The sequence below is a fragment of the Anolis carolinensis genome, chromosome 3 (genome assembly GCF_035594765.1).
Source record: "Anolis carolinensis isolate JA03-04 chromosome 3, rAnoCar3.1.pri, whole genome shotgun sequence".
Classification (NCBI taxonomy): Eukaryota; Metazoa; Chordata; class Lepidosauria; order Squamata; family Dactyloidae; genus Anolis; species Anolis carolinensis.
In genome coordinates, this window is record NC_085843.1 from 114,421,825 (window position 1) to 114,439,062 (window position 17,238).

General features: G+C 39.1%; 1 protein-coding gene across 1 annotated transcript in view; it reads left to right on the top strand.

Annotated features, from left to right (window-relative positions):
* The first annotated feature begins 831 nt into the window (after positions 1-831).
* il18r1 (interleukin 18 receptor 1) overlaps positions 832-17,238 on the top strand; it is a 30,096-nt gene continuing 13,689 nt past the window's right edge. The window contains exons 1-7 of the mRNA XM_062975395.1: positions 832-1,070; positions 4,827-4,911; positions 6,738-6,966; positions 8,867-9,050; positions 12,783-12,933; positions 14,849-14,914; positions 16,529-16,676. Coding sequence (XP_062831465.1) covers positions 873-1,070; positions 4,827-4,911; positions 6,738-6,966; positions 8,867-9,050; positions 12,783-12,933; positions 14,849-14,914; positions 16,529-16,676 — 1,061 coding nt within the window. The 5' untranslated portion in view covers positions 832-872. The remainder of the gene's footprint in view (positions 1,071-4,826; positions 4,912-6,737; positions 6,967-8,866; positions 9,051-12,782; positions 12,934-14,848; positions 14,915-16,528; positions 16,677-17,238) is intronic.

The window sequence follows — 17,238 nt, forward strand, 5'->3', positions numbered from 1 at the left end:
GAAAATGAACAAAATCTGACTACCAGTATTTTTTTAAAACCCTCTAAAATCTAAGAAACACTATGAAACAGGGAATTCCAGACACAAATCAATCAGGGCCAGCTAACACCTCCAAACAAAACGAAAGCCACCCTCAACCTCAGCAACATGGAATGGATGAAGGATTAGGGGAAAATCCAACCCCAAATAGGGAAACAAGTCGTCCAGGAATACCTGGCCGCTCTAAACGAATTCCAGTCCCCAGGGCCAGATCAACTACATCCACGTATATTGAAGGTACAGTACAGTAGAGTCTCACTTATCCAACACTCGCTTATCCAACGTTCTGGATTATCCAACGCATTTTTGTAGTCAACGTTTTCAATATATCGTGATATTTTGGTGATAAATTCATAAATACAGTAATTACTACATAGCATTACTGCGTATTGAACTACTTTTTCTGCCAAATTTGTTGTCTAACATGATGTTTTGGTGCTTCATTTGTAAAATCATAACCTAATTTGATGTTTAATGGGCTTTTCCTTAATGCCTCCTTATTATCCAACATATTCGCTTATCCAACATTCTGCCGGCCCGTTTATGTTGGATAAGTGAGACTCTACTGTACTTCCAACAGACTTCATTAGCTCAGGCGAAACGTCAAGAACGAATGCTTCTGGAACATGGCCATTAGAGCCCGGAAAACTCAAAGCAAACCTCTGTATATATTTCTTTGAATAGAAATTATTCATATTCATGAACTCTGCAGCGTAGATCTAGCCCAAGGCAAGCCTCGTTCACCCGCCTCTAATTGGTGTAAACAGGAAGACCGGAGTGCGACCTGGCGCCTGTTGGAGCCCCGACTCCTGCCCTGGAGCCTTACTTCGCACATGCCTGAGCGCACAGGCCTGCCAGGAAGAAGCGGGTGCGTCTCCTTTCCCTTTGACAGCCCGCACAGACCGCCAGGGCATTTGCTGGGATTTCTCCGCTTGGGCGCAGCCTCCGAAGCCAGCCCCCAGCATTTCTCCTGCAAACGAGAATCCGCCGGAGCCTTGGCGAGCTTCCCTCTGAGTTTTTCGAGTCAAAAGGTAGGGCTTCCGAGCGAGAGGGACCCGCTCCTGCGCCGCCTCCCTCCTTGGGACCCGATCCTTGCAAGGAGAGAGAGGCTGGAGGAGATCAGATAGGGCTATCCCTTGTAAGCAGGCCTGGACAAACTTGGTCCCTCCAGTGTTTTGGACTTCAACTCCCGCCATTCCTAACAGCCTCAGGCCCTTTCCTTTCCCCCCTCAGCCGCTTAAGCTGCTGCTGTTCATCAGTGGAACTCTCTGCCCCAGAGTGTGGTGGAGGCTCCTTCTTTGGAGGCTTTTAAGCAGGGCTGGATGGCTTTCTGTCGGGGGTACTTTGAATGTGATTTTCCTGCTTCTTGGCAGGGGATTGGACTGGATGGCCTGTGAGGTTTCTTCCAACTCTATGATTCCATGTCTCAATGCTACGGTATCATGGAAGTCATAGTTTCCTAAGGTCTATAACAGGCACCTTCAAACTGTTTTTCTCCATCTGTTTGGGATTCCCTCTCTCAATTGTTCAATGGCCAGTGGGGCCCAAACAGCTAGAGGGTTGCAGTTTGAGGATGCCTGGTCTCTAGCCTTCTCAGCCCCACCAAACTACAAATCCCAGTATGCCATAGCCTTTCGCCATGGCAGCTACAGTGGGATCATACTGCCTGAACACTACATCGTGGATGCATCTGCAAAACAGGGCTGGACTGGATGGCCTCTGGAGGCGCCAGCTCTGTATGATTCTGTCTCTATATGGAGTGGGGTTCAGGGTAAGTGTTGTACAGGTTGAGCATTCCTTATCAGAAATCCAGAATCTTCCCAAGTCGGCCTTTTGGGTGTCATAGGCCCCATCTACATTGCCATGTAAAATCGAGATTATCTGCATTGAACTGGATTATATGTCAGTGTAGACTCATATAATCCAGTTCAAAGCAGATAATCTGGATTTTATATGGCAGTCTAGATGGGGCCTGAGATAGTGACATTCGTGCTTTCTGATGATTCAGGTTATACAAACAGATTGCAGAAAATAATTTAAAATGTTATATAAAATTGCCTTTAGGATGTGTGTATGAGGTTTTTTTTTGTTGTGTCAGATGCAGCTTGAGAAACTGCAAGTGCCTCTGGTGTGAGAGAATTGGCCGTCTACAAGGACATTGCCCAGGGGACACCCAGATGTTTTATCACCCTGTGGGAGGCTCCTCTCGTGTCCCAGCATGGGAAGCTGGAGCTGACAGACAGGAGCTCACCCCGCTCTCCAGATTTGAACCACCAACCTTTCAGTCAGCAAAGGCACAAGGGTTTAACCCAGTGGTTCTCAACCTGGGGTCCCCAGGTGTTTTTGGCCTTCTACTCTCAGAAATCCTAACAGCTGGTAAACTGTCTGGGATTTCTGGGAGTTGTAGGCCAAAAACATCTGGGGACCCCAGGTTGAGAACCACTTAACCCATTGCACCACCAGGGGCTCCTTGTCAATGAGGTGTATATGAAACATAAATGAATTTTAGGTTTACATTTGGGTTTCATCTCCAAGATAATCTTGCATATACAGTATAAGAAGTTATATACGTATGTAAGTACAGTAGAGTCTCACTTATCCAACACTCGCTTATCCAACGTTCTGGATTATCCAATGCATTTTTGTAGTCAATGTTTTCAAAACATCGTGATATTTTGGTACTAAATTCATAAATACAGTAATTACTACATAACATTATTGTGTATTGAACTACTTTTTCTGTAAAATTTGTTGTATAACATGATGTTTTGGTGCTTAATTTGTAAAATCATAACCTAATTTGATGTTTAATGGACTTTTCCTTAATCCTTCCTTATTATCCAACATATTCACTTATCCAAAATTCTGCCGGCCCATTTATGTTGGATAAGTGAGACTCTACTGTATTCCAAATTCTTCACAGCCCCAAAACAGAAAATCTTGGTGTCTTGGTTTTGAGGCCTGCTCCTGGGTTTATTTGGAGCACTGATTTAGAAAATTGCACTGGAGAGACTGCATCAGTTCTAGTTTCCTAGATATGGTTAACATGATTTTCTATGTGTGAGCAGATCTCAAAAACTAGGGCTGATAGGGGAAAATTGGTGACATTTTTGGAATTAGCAAGTGAAATATACCCAGAAACATTCAAGGCACCAAAATTATTGGTCCCAATAATTTCAAATAAGGGATACCAACCTGCACTTTAGATTCTAATGGAAATATATTGTACATGCATGCACTCTCACTGCAAAGTTATAATACAGTTCTTCCTAGCATGTGTAGTTTCGGGAGGGATATTTACAATTCTCAGCCAGTTTTCCTGAATTGCAGATGCTAGGATTACAAAAGTTGGAACCTTGCAGTTAAAGGGGAACAATTGCATTGAAATTGGGTACTTTGAATCTCCTCTAGATCAGGGAGGACCTAGTTTAGTTTTTAGTCTCAGGTTTAAACGAGTTACCCAATGTGTCCTTCCTTTTTGGCACACATCCGGCTAGAGTTCAAGTCATGGGAAGTAGTGGTTTCTAATTTGTTCTGACCTCAGAATACCCCGTTTGAAATGCTGCATCCAGGAGACCTCTGAGAATGAGGTTTTGTATTGTGCAGTGAAACCTGCCTTAATTATGACATTTTATGAGGTCTTGTTGTCTTTCTATGCAATTATCTTTTTCCACCACTTTCTGGACATATTTATTTATTTACAGTATTTATATTCCGCCCTTCTCACCCCGAAGGGGACTCAGGGCGGATCACAATGTACATATACATAGCAAACATTCAATGCTATTAGACATACAACACATACAGACAAAGACACAGAGGCTATTTAACATTTTCCAGCTTCTGGCTTCATGAGGGTATGCTCGATTCTGGCATGGAATGGCACAGGGCAGCCTCTTAATTCCTTTTGGTCATTTGTATTGCTTCTCCATTTGGAAGCAATCCAGGTTAAGCCTTTCACAGTCAAGATACTTCGAAATGGATGGTTATCAGCACTACTAACCACGGCAGTTTTAAGCAAAGTTTTTATCATGATCTTGCCATGTCTCATTCAACAAGTATATCTCCGCTATATCATTGTACAGTAGAGTCTCAATTATTTAAGCTAAATGGGCCGGCAGAAGCTTGGATAAGCAAATATCTTGGATAATAAGGAGGGATTAAGGAAAAGCCTATTAAACATCAAATTAGGTTATGATTTCACAAATTAAGCACCAAAACATCATGTTATACAACAAATTTGACAGAAAAAGTAGTTCAATACGCAGTAATGTTATGTTGTAATTACTGTATTTACTAATTTAGCACCAAAATATCACGATATATTGAAAACATTGACTACAAAAATGGCTTGGATAATCCAGAAACTTGGATAAGTGAGGCTTGGATAAGTGAGACTCTACTGTATCAGTTTGCTTCAAAATTGTGGATTCTGGGAGCTAAAATTTTGTAAAGTAGCAGATAAAACTTTTTTCCAAATAGGTGTAACTTTTTCCAGATAAGTGTACTTCTAGTAGAGAAATATTTGTATTCAGTTTTGAGCAAGATGAATCACTCGAACATCCTACAGAAATCATCAATTGTGCCTCATATCTAGAGTCAGAATCTGATATAAGAAGCGGCTGGGGCCCAAAGAAACTCCAAAAGTTTCCACTTTGGTTATGCAAATATTTTTCTGTGTAAGAATAATTTTCCAGCTAAAATATCTGCAGCTTTAGTTCTCATTTTAGTCATATCCTGAAATAGTCTATATGTTATAATTCTCTGTGTTTTAAACTGTTTTCCAGAAGAGAAACAGCTACATTCATTTAAGAATGTCTTTTGAGAAACTGACCGTTGCGGTGTCGTTGATCTTTTGCTTTGTTAGCCCAGGTAAAAGTAACTCAACGTTTTCTTCTTAATGCAATTTATAATAAGTTAAAATAGTTTACTGTTGTTGTTGCATATTTTTCACCTTAGCACTCAGTTAGCACTTATCAATAATTAGGAGACAGATTAAAAACAAATAAAAAAATGTAGCAATCTGTACTTATTCTTTCCATGTTATTTCTGTTTCTGGTATCAAATATTATTTTAAATGACTGTCATCTTTGTTAACTGAAGTATACATGTCACGTAATGTATTCAAAGCCCTGGCAGTTAAAGGTGGAATATAGCATTATAATTGTGTAAAGTGAAAATGCATGTTAAATATGCCTATCATGAAGATTGTCTGGGAAGCTTCAGTTGGTACAACACCTTTAAAAGATGTTTAAATACTCTTCTTAAACATACTGTAACAAAAGTTGATAGCAATTGTAATTTGTATTGTGCATTCCACAGTTTGGAAGTAATGCAAGCAATTCACAAACATTGGGATTGCATAGAATCATAGAATCATAGAATAGTAGAGTTGGAAGAGACCTCATGGGCCATCCAGTCCAACCCCCTGCCAAGAAGCAGGAAATCGCATTCAAAGCACCCCCCGACAGATGGCCATCCAGCCTCTGTTTAAAAGCCTCCAAAGAAGGAGCCTCTACCACAGTCTGGGGGAGAGAGTTCCACTGCCGAACAGCTCTCACAGTGAGGAAGTTCTTCCTGATGTTCAGGTGGAATCTCCTTTCCTGTAGTTTCCTGTAGTTTGCAGATAGACAATCTGTAACAAAACAGGTGGTCCTTAAGGCAACTAAACCCAAAACAAGAGTTTGAGAGGTAACCAACTCCTTCAGTTAGAATCATAGAATAGTAGAGTTGGAAGAGACCTCATGGGCCATCCAGTCCAACCCCCTGCCAAGAAGTTGGATCTCAAAAGCACTTGCAACAGGTACATGTCTTTTGATATTGAAGTAACATGATCTCAATACATGCTCCAACGAGCCACTTCATTGCTGTGTGTTGTCTTAGCTGAAGCTTCCCAGACAGTTTTCAAGGTTGGCGTCACGGTAGTTACGACACAGTGCAACTCATATGTGAGTATCTGCTGCTGTGTAAGGCTGACTTGGAAAAAATGGTAGCAAACACATTAAGCAGAATTGTGCAAAAGCATACTTTGCCACTGCTGCCAACTGGTAAGCTAAGAACAGTGCAAATTCAACAGGCATTTCCACTTGTACAATTATAATGCTATGTTCCAACTTTTAACTGCCAGGGCAACATCTTAGATGTGTAACTTGGTGAAGCTCGCTCACTGAGAATTTGAATGCTTTTCATCAAGCTGCAAATCTAGAATTTCATAGAATGTTGTCATGCTAGTTAAAGTGGAATATAGTCTTATAATTAGATGGTGTGGAAGGACAAAGGGGGTACTCTCAAACTATGAACATGACTACTGAGGCGTAGCACACTCAGGAGGGAAAGCTATCTTGTTGGGATTGAATTTCATTCTGATCCAGGCCATTCTCTAACCCAGAGAGCTATTCAATGGCATTGACTCCTTCCTTACTGTAAGATGATAAAGTTCAGTGCTGCTGGGCATGTCAGCATAAAAATGACACCTAACTACACTTTTCTTTACATTTCTTTGCATTCTCAGTATCTTCAGTCTATAGGAGAATAACTGGAGAAATGGTTACCAAAGTTATGTCCATCTGATATACTAAAAAGTAACTTTTCAAAGCCTAGTTAGGAATAGGTTTAGTATAAAACATTATTTTTCAGGTTTTGGGAAAGGCCATAAATATATACTGCATTTATATATGCATTTTAAAAACTTTTTCAAGGTAAACCCTGCAAGCGGCGCTCACCTATTGATGTATTAGAAGGGGAATATTTTTCAAATTGCTGCCCTGCTATAGAACAAGATAAAGGATATACTATAACTTGGCATAGAGAACAAGAAGGGAAATTGATGGAAATTCAAGAAGACAACAGAATTAAAATGGATGGGAGATATCTGCAATTTTGGCCAGTTGTATTGAATGACACCGGAAAATATAATTGTTGTCTCAGGTAGGTGTTCAAATGAATAAACACAAGCATGCTCGTTTTTCAGTCTTAGTCTTCATATTAATTTCATATGAAAAAAACAGTGTCAGTCCATATTTACATTTGTAGTAGTCATTACATAACATTTTGAAATACAGTAGAGTCTCACTTATCCAAGCTAAACGGCCCACAAGGGGATCAGTGGACCCGACCAAATTTTAACAACTGGTTTGGGTGAAGGTGCATCTGTTGACCACCACACCCTTCTATGGAGAAAAGAGAGAAGAAACACTGGCTCTAATATTTCCTTGGCTTTTCCTCAATATCAGTAAGAATCTTGGGCATTTTAATAACTGAGTTAGATGTGCACTTTTCAATCTTTTTTATTTTGCTAAAATGGATTCATTTAAAAGAGATCTCAGAAGTCTTTTGTGCTGCTGCTTGGTAAGAGTTTTCTCTGTCTCACCAAGTCCACACTGTGGCTTTTGTGGCTATCAACAATTGGGTCATGAAGAACCTTGAAAGGAAATCATCACCTCGTTTTAGTAGGTCATGTAGACCGGAAAGGAGATGAATATATTCTGATGAAACTGGTTTTTCTGCCGTTCCATAATCCATTGCATGATTTCCAAATAAAATTATTGCACTGCACTATTTATCAAAGGCCTGATCCCACAGTGCTGATAAGACTTCAGAGGTAGAAGGCTTTAGGGAGTTGTTGAAATTACAATCCAGATACATTATCTAGATCAGTGGTTCTCAACCTTTGGACCTCTAGGTGTTTTGGACTTCAACTCCAAGAAATCCCAGCTGTTAGGAACTGTAGGAGCTGAAGTCCAAAACACCTAGAGGCCCAAAGATTGGGACCTACCGATCTAGATATATAAGCTGAACTGCAAAAATTGGTTATTTAAAGCATAAATCCTGCACAAATAATTCCTACCAAGTTTGGTGATGTTACAATCTAATGTGTTTTGATGTTTATGACATCTGTCAACTCCTTAATCGCCTTAGTTGATTTGGTAAATCTGGCTGGCTATGCGAGTGTCTTCTTTCTCACCCACAATTCCATGTGTGTCCCTTCTTGAAGTAGGATGTTTAGTGGAAGAGGATGACTATCCCAGATAGAAGTGTACTGTCAGTCAAGGCCTTGCAATATCTATGCTTTCTTGCTACAGCTTGCAAGCAAGCTCAACATCCATGTATAGGAGAACGTAGTGTCAAGAGTTACAATACAGTTGGCCTTCCACACTTGGGGATTTGACTTTTGTATATTTGATTATTATGGATTTGATTAAAATCTTTCTAGTAATCTCTAGGTAGAAAAAGAAATTCCTAGGGAGGTGTTCTTTCTGGAGAAAAACACCCCAAGATTTTAATTCATTTTTTATAAAAACTTTTGTAGAGGTCCTGCGCTGCTAACCTGTGTAAATATGAAGGGCTGTGTTAGTAAAAATTGACTAAATGAATGAACGTTATTTAGCGTCTAATTCTATGTGAGTTCATGTGGGACAGTAGTTGTTCAGCTTCTGCTTTGCCAGTTTGATTATCCTGCTTGAGAGATCCTCTATTATCTCTCACATTTCCTAGTAAGAGTTGTGGCGGGTTGTTATCCAATCAATACAGTTAATAGTGGATTCTGACTCAAGCCCACAAAGAAATTTTTCTCTGGGTAAGAATATAGTGTCCTGTCTCATTTGGCAAGGCAAGAAGATTGTCGTTTTGTCTCAATGTTGTTTCATTTTAACTAGCTGCATCTTTCTGCTTTGAGGTCTTAAAGGTCTGGTTTTTCCAGGAAGCCTCTCAAAAGAATTCACACATTGACTAAGGGCAAGAAAGATGTGGTATATGTTTGTACTAGTCATGATAAAACTTCTGCTTGAAATTTATGTATAGTGATATTTTTCTCCATTATGCCTCACAGCAATGGGTCAGAAGTCATCAGCTGTTATGAATGGTCCCTAAACATTATCAAAAGAAATAAAGAAAGTTGTTTCAATGCAAATCATGTGTTAACTGTGATACCAGGAATAGTTGGAAAATCCTATTTCGTTAAATGCAACGATATCCCTCACACTGCCAATGTTTCCAACATAACATGGTACAAGGTATTTCTTGAAAACCACTTCTTCCTATAGTATAGTTCTCCTTGTGTCCTAACTAAACTTTTAAAAATAGGATATCTTATGCAATTGCTTTTTGAGATCTTCGTTATCTTCACCGATCATTCTTAACTGTATTTTGTTTTAATCTATGCTACAGATAGGGGAGGGTGGGAGTGGGATAAAACGACAAAACAACAATAAAAACAAATTTTAAAAAAATCTATGTTGCACATTGGTAGAAAGGTGGAATATAAATAAACACTTAGATGAAATGAAATAGGCTGTTAGTTATCCTTACTTTCCATAAAAAATAGCAGAGCACAGCTTTAAAATAAAAAATAGCAAACCACAGTGTGCTGTCTTGGCCTAGCCTTTTCCCTCCTCTGCTTCATTTCCTTGTTTAGTTCTCCCTTTGGTGTGGACTTTTCCATTTGTACTTAGTTTTTAGGGGTGAAGCTTAAAACCCCCTAGAGGCCTGGCTCAGTTGGTTTAGCCTCAGAGTTTGCCTGCAAGGCTTTTCCCTCCTTTTTATTCTGTGTCAGAGTTTTAGAGGAGAAGGCCAGAAATTATCTGGGCTCCTTGGCAATCCAGAAAGGCATCCTTAGCATGTATTTTACCAACATAACTTAGAGTACCTTACCATATAGTTATCATAGTCCAGAGTTTACCATAGCAAAGTCCAGTATTTACCACCAAAAGAGTATTTTACCATTATAGCTTAGTGTACTTCACCATTGCTCTGTACTTTACCATTTTAGTTCTATATTATACCTATAGCAAAGTATTTACCAACAATATAGTCCAGTATTCTACTTTCAATAGCTGAGTATTTTACCTCATATTATTTAAATATAGTCAAGTATTTATTACCAGTGTAACTAAGTTCAACTAACAAACTTAGTATTTGTAATATATTATTTTGATTCGCCTTTCAAGACCCTGACTGAAGTTAACTTTGCCTTTTGTTTCCAGTAAACTTATTTGGTTAACTTTATCTTGCCTCAAGAGTCTTTATTTTAAAGAACTGAAGTACATCAGAGGGTATACTGATAGCCACTGGGTATAGCCAGACATTATAGTTTTCCTTTTAACCCTGGCGTGCCATCACACACAGCCTTAAAAGTCTTGTTTGTAAAGGCAGGATGGGAATGGCGAGTTCTACACTTATAGTGATGTTATTGAAAAGACCTCGTATTTTGTACTCACATGTTGTTGCACATGGACCACTCCTTTGAAGTACAGCTCTGCAGCAGATAATTTTAAGTACTTTACCAAACTGCGAATCCCAGGGTTTTGTAGGATAAAGCCATGGCTATTAAAGTGGTACAACATTATCATAAATATGTGGTATAGATGCAGTCTGAGGATGAGTGGGTGACAAGAGTACATCTACAGTGTAGAATTAATGCAATTTGACATTTTAACACCTATGGCTCAATGCTATGGAATGATGGGAATTTTTTTTACAAGGTCCTTAACCTTCTCTGCCAAAAAGTGATGGTTCTTCACCAAGCTGTTGCACTCCAGGCCTGGAGCCACCTATGACCACAGCACTACACAAGAGTCTAAAGTTTAATCAAACAGTTTATTGTAAAAATACAGAAAAATATATGAAAAAAGCAGGAATAAAGGAAAAAGAGGTATGATCCAAGAAAGACTTAGCAATAGAAGACACAGGAATCTAAATGTCTCATAAAAATCCAAAGGTAACACAGTCCAAGAATAGCCAAAAATCACAAGTACCGCATAAATCCATAAACAAAAGATATTATTAGAAAACTTGAGTGGAAATCATAGAATAAGAATATAGATCTTTCAAGATACTTAAATCCAAAACCAGGACTTGACACAGGGACCAAAGAACTCAGGCCTAGCTTCTCCCTCAAAAGCCAACGTTGCCTGAACTAATTCTAAGGTAAACAAAAGGCTGTTATAAGCTCTCATGAAATCATTTCACTTCCCACAAATTTTCTCTATCTCATTCCCATGTAACCTCTTGAACCTATGAAGCTGGTTCTCACCTCTGAACTATAAATGAAGGCCTTTGCTAATCTCTGTAATGCCAGATGCATTCCCTTGAGAACTTTCTGTTAGCTCATCACCCTTATCTAGTGTGATGTCTCATGGGCCATGTAGTCCCGTTCCTAGTACTATTGTGGCAGACGAAGAGGAAAACTTGGGTTTCCCACCGATTCAGCCAGAATTGGAGCCCTTGCACCTGCAGGATGTTTGCCCTCAAGAAGTCAGCCAAACAAGCCTTGGGCAGAATTCTCCCCCGTTCTCTCGCAAGGATAATTATAATCGAGATAGAGGCGCTAGGGAGGCGAATCGCCGAAGCGCCAGAATCGCTGCCAGACAATTAGCTGATTAAGCCTGTTTCCCTTGGGAAATCTTAAGGAGTCATGCGTCTGGACACAGTCTGGGTTTCACTTCTTGTTCCCCAGGGAAAGTGTTCCTGGGCGGGAAAACAAGATCCTATATAGGTGTTTACCCGCAAGGAGATCCTTGCGGAGTCAATTCGTCAGCTTCAGGAGTGAGATCGTGTGTGGACTATGCTACTCCAGTTCCTTGTTTCCAGGACCTTGCCACGGACCTTGTTCTTGCTTCTTGCTTTTATTTGCCTCGTATCAAGTCTTGTTTGCCAAGAATCTAGTTTGTTTCCCTGCCTTGTTGTCAAGCTCCATTGGACTAAAGGACATTGTCATTTCCCCACACTTTGCTTGGCAAAGTGTGTGTTTCGGTTATTGGATTATAACTTTGGACTCTAATATCACATATTGGACATTATTTTCCTGGACTATATTTGACCTTTCCTGAAAGGTCTACTTCTGAACTATATTCTTCACTTGTTTTTATTGACTTTATATATTCCTTTAATAAAGATATTAGATAGATTCTGGTCTCTGTGCATGGTTATTGGTGCTCTGCAGCCTGGGTCCTGACATCTAAAGATGTTGTTTCTGGCTCCATTGTCCAACCTTGGAGATCTGCACTGTCTGAGTCAGTTTTATTTCCCTGGCCTGAATAATCAACACTTTGAACCTGGCCGGAATCTTCATCATTCTGAATTCCAGGAAATCCCACAATCCCTTCTGATTCATCAGTGAACCCCTGAGCCCCTGTCTGAGCTATAACACAAACTACAAATCCCAGGATTCCAATGTATTGAGCCATGTCAGTTAAAGTGATGTCTAACTCATCAGTGTAAATGCACCCTAGTACCAGTCAGAAAGAACTAGATTAAGATTTTTGGACCCATTGAAGCTTACATGGTATCAACATTCCAATGTAGTGTGTTTCTAAGACTCTCTTTGTTGGCTTGTTTCATTGGACATTGGATAATTTTTTCATTTACATTAGTATTTTAGCTTTTAGTAGTATTGCCCTGTAATTTCATTTTATTGAGTAATAATGAGAACTGTAATGTAATAACAGTAAGACCTGTAACTATACAAGTGTTCTTTGAAAGGCTAAAGGCACATAACATTTGCTTAGTGGCTCCAATTAATACAGTGTTGGTGAAATTTTAGTCCTCCCCTGTAATCAGTAAAAAGTATACAGAAAGCAATCACTATGCATTGCTTATCAAAACCATTATTTTAGAGTAAAAAGACTAGTTCTCCAAATCTTCACAAAGGTGTTGGTGCTCATAGTATTCTGTATTTCTTCATGTTTTGGATTGGCGAGTTTTATGCTAATCATATTTCTCCTTTGAACCATTTGGTACTTAAACAGAACTGCGAAAGGATTGTGAGCCAGACAGAAGATGAATGGTATATTGAACAGTTAAAAGCTGAAGATAGTGGAAAATACACATGTGTAAAATCACTTGTTCATGGAGGAAGGACATACAATACCACAAAAACAATAGATCTAATAGTGAAAGGTAAGCTTCAACAAAACCATTTAATAACTTTGGGCCATAGTTAGTTATGGCAAGGACATAAATACAGAGAACTATCCCTTTCACAGACCACTATATTAAATGTAATTTATTCTATATTATTGTAATGTATTCTATATTATGCAAGGCAGACTCCAGCAATACATGGAGCGAGAGTTGCCAGATGTACAAGCTGGGTTTAGAAAAGGCAGAGGAATGAGAGACCAAATTGCCAATATCCGCTGGATAATGGAGGAAGCTAGGGAGTTTAAAATATATATATATATATATATATATATATATATATATATATATATATATATATTGCTTTATTGACTATTCTAAAGTCTTTGACTGTGTGGCTCATAATAAATTGTGGCAAGTTCTTGGTGGTATGAGGATACCAAGTCACCTTGTATGTCTCCTAAGAAATCTGTATAAAGACCAAGTAGCCACAGTAAGAACAGATCACGGAACAACAGACTGGTTCAAGATTGGGAAAGGAGTGCGGCAGGGCTGTACATTCTCACCCTACCTATTCAACTTGTACGCAGAACACATCATGTAACGCGCAAGGCTTGACAAATCCAAGGCTAGAGCTAAATTTGCTGAAAGAAACATTAACAACCTTATATTCAGATGATACCACTCTGATGGCTGAAAATGAGGAGGAGCTGAGGAGCCTTATCACCAAGATGAAAAAAGAAAGTGCAAAAGCCAGGCTGCAGCTAAACATCAAGAAAACCAAGATTATGGTGACCTGACTGATTGATAACTGGCAAATGGAGAAAACGTGGAGGCAGTGACAGACTTTATCTTTATAGATGCGAAGTTCACTGCAGATGCAGACTGCAGCCAGGAAATCAGAAGATGTTTACTTCTTGGGAGGAGAGCAATGGCCAACCTTGATAAAATAGTGAAGAGTTGAGACATCACACTGGCAATGAAGGTCTGCATAGCTAAAGCAATGGTATTCCCCATAGTAACCTATGATGTGAGAGCTGGACTATAAGGAAGCTGAGCGAAGGAAGATAGACGCTTTTGAACTGTGCTGTTGGAGAAAAACCCTGAGAGTGCCTTGGACCACAACAAGATTCAACCAGTCCATACTCCAGGAAATAATGCAGAAGTCAGGAAAGCTTGGAAAAGGTCGTGATGCTGGGGGAAATGGAAGGAAAAGGGAAGAGAGGCCGACTAAGGGCAAGATGGATGGATGGTATCCTTGAGGTGACTGGCTTGACCTTGAAGGAACTGGGAGGTGGCGATGGCCAACAGGAAGCTCTGGCGTGGGCTGGTCTATGAGATCACGAAGAGTTGGAAGCGACTGAACAACTAAACAACAACAAATGGTAAGTATAATATTAAACAATTACAGGCAAATATGATTCTAAAAATTCTTTTGTGATATAGGAAACTTCTTCAAAGCTAGGAATATGCCTGGGCAGATAGGACAGGAAGATGAAAAATACAGATCTTATTACTTGAAAACACACTCCTTGGATTGGAAGACCCAGATTTCCTATCAAGGAAGCCATTCTGTCTGGGGATTTGGGGAGCTGTGGTGAAACAACAAGAATTTCTGTGTTTTGGGGCCTCTGACCTTGTAGAATCTCACAAAAAGAATATTGTAGACTGTCCACTGGGTTTGTATTTTTTTAATAAACTCTTAGTATCAGTGCCATTCATTTGTGGCATATTGATCTACAAGCTGAACTGCCATCTTTAAATGAGTTATCAGTTCAATTTAATGGATTTAAAACATTTTAAATTAGCGAAAGAGTCATCCCTGTTGAGCTCCATGGCATATTTTTATAATAAAATCATGTAGTTGTTTTATCCTAGACTGAACTTGTTGACATTTATTGGCAAATTGAAACTGGGTTTCAAGTAACAGTTTCTCTTTTTCTCTCTCTTTAAGGTGATAAAGAACTCACCAGACCAGCACTAATTGGATCAGATCACAGTACTTCCAGAGCAGAAATAGGTACCTCTCAATCTTTTTGTCAGTCTTTCTGTATGTGTATGTTCAGATTTACATATAATATTTCATCTACTGTAGCAAGCATTTGTTCCAGGTTTGTTAAGGATGTAGACATGCTAGTCTGGGTGATGATGGTGAAGGAATGTGTTGTGCATACAGTCATAAGACACCGCAAGGCTTACATACATCCTGGGACCTGAATATTACAAAGTTCAGGGTGCATAGAAGCCTTCATTCACATAGCTGTAAATGCAAAGGCTTTCAACATACAGTTATACTGTATGCATTGATGCTACTGAAGTATGGCAGGTGGACTTACTTGCCAGCATCTTCAGAAGGCTGATTTTTGTAAGCATTGCCTTTTTATTATAATTTTTCAATGGGACTCTGTATTTATGTGAATAATGGCAATCAATACAAGGATTGGCATGTTGTTTTGACATACCTTCTAATTTATAGTAACCCTATGATTGGACCTTCTGTGCAAGACTTGTTCAGTGGGTATTTGAGCCTAAAAATGTGATTTATTATCTGAGTCAGTCTATTCCATTGTTGAACAGCTCTTACAATCAAGACATTCTTCCTAATGGTTAGGTGAAATCTCTTTTATTGTCATTCGAATTCATTAATTCATGTTCTTCCCTTTGGAGCAATAGAAAAGGCTTTCTCCACTTTCTGCATGACATCCCTTCATATATTAAAGTTCACTATCTTGCCACTTCTCAGCCTTCCCCAGTTGTTTATGTTCTTATAAGGTTTGGCTTCCAGATTTTTGAAAATCTTGGTTGCCCTCCTCTGGACATGTTCCAGCTTGTTGATATCTTTCTTGAACTGCAATGTCCAGAGCTAATATTCTAAGGGGAATAGACTGTCATTATTGTTTCTTTTGATCTGGATACTGTTCTACTGTTGATGCAACATTGAAAGTGGAACAGTAGAAGAGTCATCAGGTCTCTAAGAGGTTGTGTAGTGGTTACCTGGATGCAGGTTGAATATGTTTTCCAAAATGCCTTTTTAAACTTTTATGTTAATTCTCACCATGGAATTGGTCATGGTGTCTAGAAAAATATTAGAAACACTTTCTAAATGTTTCTGATGTAATGTTCAAATTTCACTTCTATGAGAACTGGAAGCTTAATTCACAGTCAACTTTTTAGGAAGCTAAACAATAAGATGGCTCACACTGAAAGAACAGCAGTAGCTGTCATATGCTGACAAGTTATACATTGACTTTCCCCAGTGTAAAATAATATATATGACCAAACTAACAAGATAGTTGAACTAGATTTCCACCCTTCTGAAATTTAACATGATGACCTATTAAACTTTAGTAAATTCGCTAGCTTTTCAGCATTTCTGTTGATTGTCTCTATTGACACCCTAGCACCAGTGCAGTAGTTCTTTAATGGGGCTTCCTGGGGTTTACAGGAACCTTTGTGGCTTGAGGTTGAGCTTGTTATGCATTTAAGGGGCAAAATGCTGCACAATATTAAAAGGGAGAGGCTTCTGGGAAAGAAAGTGAATGTGTTGTGACCTAAATTATTCTGTTTCCCCTCTTTTAGCACTTAGGTAGGCTTTCATTAATACAGTCATTTATTTGAAACTTTTTTTGCATAGGTAAAGAACTTTTACTGAACTGCACAGCTTTTCTGGGTTATTCCAACAAGTCAGACTCTTTTTACTGGATTCACAATGATGCCATAATAGACTCATGTGAGGATGTTGAGGAACAGATCTCACTATGTCAAATGAAAGAACATATTTAGTAAGTAGTGCTCCAAGAACAGTACTATATAACCATATTTGAATTCATGTGGACTAATGGCATTTTGCCCAGTTTCTCAGGGTATCTGTCTTACATTGTTTTTCCTAACTAGCTGAATGGGTTTAACAGCTAGTTCCCAGTCCTGGAAATAATCATTTGGGAGGGGAGAATAAATATTGAAGAAATAATTATTTAAATCTCCATCTAACCAATATTCCATAACTCCCTATATGGGGAGATGTGTCCATGCGTTACTTAGGTTCAAAAGATGGTACCAATTTATTTGATACAATGTCATTTAATTTCTGAGACAATCCATTTTGCATATCAATAAAGTCCTTCCCACTATGGTGGTGAAGATTTTGTCAACGTGGGCATCTTGGATGGTTGGAGACCTGACATTTAAAAAAAAAAAATAGCCCATCCCGTGACTCTTTGAGGGATTTGGGGAACACATATCATGTTTATGAGTCTCTCTGCGTCATATAGCCTTTTTGCTACCAGAAGTGGAACAGAATGTGATATCTCCAAGCCTGTTCTATGGATTAATGTAGCCAATAAG